Raw genomic sequence first — 6,925 nt, forward strand, 5'->3', positions numbered from 1 at the left:
GTTGACAGTACCATCTTCATAACGGGCAACCATACAATGATTCAGTAACTGCCTATCCTTCTCTGTGGAATTCACCAACAGCAATGAAGGTTTTCCATGAACAATGTCAGTAGCATGTCTGAATTGCTTAAACTATACAACTGATATTCAACCTCTTGTGTGACAGAGATATCACAGCAACAAGTTGTTTATCATAGAGAGCCCAGTAAATAGAGAAATCTCAGTTAAAGAATGACGGAAAGGCTGAATTAGGCTGAAAAACAAATTGCTGATAATGAATCATTTAACTGTCATTGTTAAATGGGTGCAATACTAAAAATACACTTCCTGCTGCGTTTTTTTCACCATGTCTTTTCAGGAAGTTTGAAACCCAATCTTATCTGTTGCAACATTTCCATAAAATAAAACAATCACCAAGTGGAGAGAAAGAAATATGCCACTTCTCACTGTCTTCGTTATTTCATTCTGTAAGTAGTTTATATTTTTCATTATTTATAAAAATTGTATGCATTCATCTTTTAAGGAAGACACAATCCATGTTAAGAATCATAATAGCCCGTCATAGTAAAAATGCATTTTTGTATCTAAAGCTATTGGGTTAGATGTTTAAATTATATCTGAGCTCTTGTTAAAGTGGGTATAATTTTCATGTATGTACCTTTTCAAAATCTTTAAAGAGTGCAGAGATGATGCAGAAAACAAAGTAGAATATTGGTGGTGTTCCTGTAGGTGTGTCAGTTGCAAAGGCAACACTCTTGTACCATTTATCATTAAATGATGGGGTAGAGCAGTCATCAGTCATCATTTTATTTTATTATGTTAGTGTATGTTTCAAACTCAATATTTTGAAACAAATCAGGCAACAAATGACATCAGGTCCACTCACACTATTAACATACAGCAAAACTGAAAATGTTTAAGACGGTTACTTTTCTCAGATGTACAAATAACACCCTTTCAACCAGTTTTTTCTTTTTCTCTTCGTAGTTTTTGTTTGCTAAATTGTTGTGATGTACTTCATACATATAGGATGTACTTTGTCTTGTCCTAAATGTGTACATCCAAACAAGGACAGAGAAGGAAGAAAATTGAAAGACATGGCAAATGTTTAAATATATCTGACCATTGCATTTTGACAGGGTGAACACAACCATGGGACTTGTTACTGTGACATTTCCAGCTGTTCCACATAAAGAGTCGGGCATGTGGCAATGTAAACCAAGAACGCATTAACTGTTCTGCTGTTCTTAAGTGAACCACAACACTGCGTAATATTTTCTGAAAAGATGTTGCAATCTAGTTTTAATAACAAGATAGAATGAAGTAAAATGTATCAAGATACTAGATAAACAGTAGAGTCAGGGACACATTGCAATAAAGTAAATGCCAAAGAAACTTTTAGTAAGCATACATCATAAACACACCTCAGAATATATGCTGCACTGATGTTATATGAATTTTTTAGAACAGCATTTAACAAACCATGCAGCAAAAGTGGGATATCCTGTTTTTCTACACGTGAAATTATGATCTGTATTGCACAGACTGCTGTTCAAATTATTGAAATGTATCAGACTACAATATAATCATCGTTTTATTGTTGTAAAACAGCATATAATTTTAAACCATTAATCAAAAAAAAATCTGCTGCTGATTATACCATTTAATTATGGTGACTCACAAACCTAAGAAATCAAGGGTAATGTTTCCAAATGAGTTTTGTTTTATATACTGCATTTGTCTGTATTTAACAAGGAGAATATCAATATACAAGAATACCTGGTAGAGAGGTCACTAAATTAAATAACATACCACACAGAGGTGTTCTGAGAAGATCTGTAGGCTGAGGGTCTCCCTTCTCCTGGCACATCCAATTATGCCCACATTGGAGGGAATCATTGTGATATGCAGATGGCCTCTGTGTTTAATTTTTGTTCAGAGTTTCTGTTGTAATTTTTTTTTTATAATTTTATAGGCACTTTTTAGAAAAAATAGTGGCATTCCCTTTAATATAATGTAAGAAAAAGCAGACCCGCATCAGAAGAACCATCAGCTTTAATGTAAAAAATCCACACCGACTAAGGGCTTTCACCCACAATTGGGCTTCTTCAGAGTCAGTACACAGAAATCAAATGATCACTTAAATACCAATTAAACACAAATAATCACATATTTAAAAAAATTAACCTTGTAATGTCCAGTTCATTTCAACCCTAGTATTTGTTTGTATATCAAAAATACATATATAAATGTATCACTAAAAAGTATGCCACACTAACTGAACACACTACAACTGTTAAATTTAAATTGAACTACTGGGAAACCCACTTTCACCATATACTGTTAAAGGACATCAATTATATAATATAAATATAAGAACCAGTGCTGGCAGCAGCACTACCAGATTTTGAGGCACTATTAGCCCCACCAATATTTCCTAGTGGGGTAGTTCTTGAACAGGGTTCTGGTTATGGTAATTTTAACTCTAAATTACAATTATTTGAGAAGTTAACTATGAAATTTAAAACACTTCAGATGTACAATGCATTCTTGGAATGCTCTATAGAGTTAAACCAGGTGCCGAGGGGATTGAGAGGCTTTAAATTACCCATGGGTATTCAAGAAAACTCTGAGGCATTCCAGGATTTGCTGGTGCTATACGTCCACACAGAGTTAAACTTGATGCAGATTATTATTAGAGACAACACAGCTAAATTAACTAAATTAAAAACTGAATTGTTGACCCTAAAACACAGTATTTTTAATGATTTATTGTTTGAAATTAACAAGGCAAGATTCGATAAAATTTTAACTGATGTAGACAAATTTGTCAAGAATGATTTAGAAAGAAAACAAAAGAAAATTATCAGGGAAACTTTAGAATACAAAGAGAAAAGGGCATATCCCGCTCGAGAAAGGTATACCAACATGAATGGGGATGATGGTTACCAGGAGACAGTAAGAGATTCTAGTCATGAATCAGGGATTATGCAAACAGATTTATGTGATAACAATGATGCTTTTTTAGACAGTCCACAACCGCTGAGGCAGTCAGACTGGTTAAGGAACCGGGCACAATTCCAGAGTTATGTGGATACTAGAACCCTGAGATGGCAGAATTATCCACCAAGGGGGAGATAGGGAGGTCAACGTCAAACACGTTACGATCATTGGCACAACCAACAGAACTACAATGATTAGATTTTTCTCTACAGTGCAGCAATGAAATGCAAAATAATGGGTCCACTCTCGATATGTTTTCTGATAATAGTGATGAGTTTATTTTTGATGTGTTGAATGAGGTTGATTGTATTGACAATACAATTAATTTTAAGTTACAGGGTGATCAGGATTTAAAAATGTATAACTATTCTGACTTTATGATTACTGAGCATCATGTATGTCTGTTCAAAAGAGGTTTTTTATTTGTCCCACTTTTAGATATGAGATAGAGAGACTTTTGAGTAACCTTAGATTGTACACCAGGCTTCTCAATGTAAGACTGTTTTTGGTAATAGTACTACTTTAGAATATGACTATACGTATATAAGCCTGAAAAGAAGTAGTGCATTTATTCCACCCTAAAACGCTGCTGTTATGATTTTTGAACGTCTGTGTGGTGCACAAATACGCAGATGTTTACAAAGAGAAACACTATTTAAAGATAACCTTACCACAGTAGAACAATTTTGTTTAAAAGAACTGTCTGACAGCAATCATTACAGGGTTAAGAAACCCGACAATGGTGCGGGGGGGGGTAGCTATTATGACAAACATTGATTATGAATGTAGAATGCGTTTACTACTAAATGATGATGACACCTATGATATGGTATAGAAATTTGATGTGCAAAGAGCTTACACGAAAATTGACTGGCAATTATATGAATTTTTGTGTGAAGGGATTATACCGCGCAATGAATTTAAATATCTTTCGGTGGAACATCCCATTATTCCATCAATATTTGGTATTCCTAAAATCCATAAAAACGCTAATTGTCCACCATTTAGGCTTATTGTTGCATTTAGGGGATCAAAGACAGAGCCCCTCGCGGCCTACATTGACATCACTTGTCAGAATATTTTGAACAAATTACCGTACATTTTTAAAGATTCGTGGCATTGTTTGGATTGTGTTAGGAATATCAATATTGATGGTTGTGATGATTTTTTGTTTGTAACCATTGATGTTGTTAATCTGTTGTCAGTGATCCCCCACCAGAATGGAATGGACATGTTCAGTAACATTTTGTTGAAATATAGTGACTGTCATGATATTAAGAGATGCCTCTTGATAGAACTATTAGAGATGATACTATTCAACAACTTCATATGCTTTAATGGCAAATATTATAAACAGACAAAAGGGGTTGCGATGGGTGCTAGATATGCACCCATTTATGCCAACTTAGTATTAGCAGACTGGGAACAAACATTTGTTTTTTCCTCAGAATACAAGTCCAAATTATTGTTATATTTACAATATTTGGATGATATTCTTAATTTTTTGGAAGGGCTCTAAAACTGAAGTAGAGGCCTTTAATAGCTATCTGAATCAAACAACTGAGTTCCTCAAATTCACAAATCATATTGATAAACCCAACATTGAGTTTTTGGACATTCAGCTGTATAATGAGGATTGCCAAATTCACTCTAAAATTTTCAGTAAAAAAAACATATAGTAATTCCTTTTTGTATTATGATAGTTGCCACCCTGACCACCAAAAGAAAAATATGGTATAGGGCAAATGATATGGATATCTAGATTGATAAGCCAGGAAACAATTTTCCAAGCTGAAATGTTACAGCTGATCGATATGTTTAGAAATAGAGGATATCCGATGGAGTTACTTTATAAATTTAATACAGAAATAGAGAGGAGAAGACACTGTGATTTTAGGCCCATCCTATTGGATAGTATGAGAAAAGACAACAATGCCCACACTTCTGTTACAGACAAAACCAGTCAAAATTATTCTTCAGGTATGGTTATGGAGTTCATTTCAACAGGAACAAAAGTTAGGAACATCATGAATAGTGTGTGGGATAGTGTCTTTACCCAAGAAATCAAAGATGCACTAGGCCCAACTCCTAGGTTTATTAACAGCAGAGGTTGTAACTTAAAAGAATTACTTGAGAAAATTTCTATGGATCAGGACAACAGATCTACACGAATGAGCAAATGCGGTACATGTAGAGTGTGCAAATATATAAATGACGGACATTATGTACAGATTAGCAGTTATAAGAGGACACTGCAATTGTAATACTAAAATGGTAATCTATGTGGCTACATGTCTAAAATGTACCGCATTTTATGCTGGAATAACCACAAGGAAGCTCAGACTTTGAATATTGCAACACAACAGGGACATAAAGAATAAGAAAGCTACCAATGCCCTTTTCAATTACAATAGCCTGTGTACTAAAATACAAATCTCAGTTTATATAAAACACATTTTTTGTATATTTCATGATTACCCATTTTTTTACAATTTAATTTTAAATTTAACAGTTGTAGTGTGTTCAGTTAGTGTGACATACTTTTTAATGATACATTTATATATGTATTTTTGATGTACAAATAAATACTAGGGTTGAAATGACCTGGACATTACAAGGTTAATTTTTTTAAAATATTGGCAGGTACTCGTGATTAATTGTGTTTAATTGGTATTTAAGTGATCATTTGGTTACTGTGTACTGATTCTGAAGAAGCCCAATTGTGGGTGAAAGTGCTTAGTCAGTGTGGATTTTTTACATTAAAGCTGATGGTTCTTCTGATGCGGGTCTGCTTTTTCTTACTAGTCTCTTTAATATAATGTAATTGATTATTAGTAGCCTATTCTGTTTTTCAAAATGGCTAGATAATGGTCATTAAATGTACTCATCTGACTGCAGATGATCTACATAAGTGTGTGTGCATGTGCGCATGTGTGTGTGTATGTCTAAACATATGTGTGTGTGTGTGTGTGTGTGTGTGTGTGTGTGTGTGTGTGTGTGTGTGTGTGTGTGTGTGTGTGTGTGTGTGTGTGTGTGTGTGTGTGTGTGTGTGTGTGTGTGTGTGTGTGTGTGTGTGTGTGTGTATGTATATATATATATATATATATGTGTGTGTGTGTGCGTGTGTGTGCGTGTGTGTGCGTGTGTGTGTGTGTGTGTGTGTGTGTGTGCGTGCATGCGTGTGTGTGTTAAACTAAACACAGAATGTAACATTTGACTTAGTACTACTTATCTTCCTGAAGTTGTTACATTCTGGCTTGTATTTTATTTCCTTGAAAGCAGATTTTAACAACATAACATTATTCTGCAAAAAATGCATCCCTTTAATCTCTATGTAGAAATATTCTAATCCTAAACTGAATTTCTCTGACTGAAGATGTGACAATGGTGCAGGACGTTGGTGTTAGTGGACCTTTGACATTTGCATTGCACTTTACAGCCACGGAGATATAAGATACAGCATTTTAGCATAATTGCAAAAAGTAACAGTTTTGGCACTGCAGTACTTTTCTGTCAGGTCTGGACTCGTGTGCTATCTTTATTCAAATTTAATGCAATATAATATCCATTAATGATCTGGCACTATTGTTTTGTTAATGTTGAATCCTTTTAATTTCAACTCCCATAATTTGATAGCTATTTTGTCAAAATAACTATCAGGCTATGAAGGACAACAGCAGTATGTGTAGCTATCAAACTGCAGAATTTCAGTGTTTTTGTAATGCAACATCAATTCGGCAGTTTAATGACAGGACTATAGAACTCCAAAATGTTCTACAGCTGCATGTTTTACTTTATACAGAGGTTTTGCTGTCAGTTCATTTTTGCTATTGCACTTGTACACAATTAATGGCTGGATGTTTAGGAGGTTTGGTATGTTAGGTTTATAAATTTAGTTATGGTAATAATATTGCCTGACAGT

The 6,925-nt window shown here is 34.3% G+C and overlaps 1 protein-coding gene across 2 annotated transcripts in view; it reads left to right on the forward strand.

Moving 5' to 3' along the window:
* Positions 1-266: 266 nt before the first annotated feature.
* Positions 267-6,925, forward strand: part of LOC122808951 — a 787,628-nt gene continuing 780,969 nt past the window's right edge. The window contains exon 1 of one of the 2 annotated variants that reach the window (XM_044080112.1): positions 267-467. In XM_044080112.1, coding sequence (XP_043936047.1) covers positions 434-467 — 34 coding nt within the window. In that variant the 5' untranslated portion in view covers positions 267-433. The remainder of the gene's footprint in view (positions 468-6,925) is intronic. The other variant, XM_044080121.1, reaches the window with a different exon arrangement.

The sequence above is a fragment of the Protopterus annectens genome, chromosome 1.part1 (genome assembly GCF_019279795.1).
Source record: "Protopterus annectens isolate FY-2018-M chromosome 1.part1, PAN1.0, whole genome shotgun sequence".
NCBI classification, from domain to species: Eukaryota; Metazoa; Chordata; order Ceratodontiformes; family Protopteridae; genus Protopterus; species Protopterus annectens.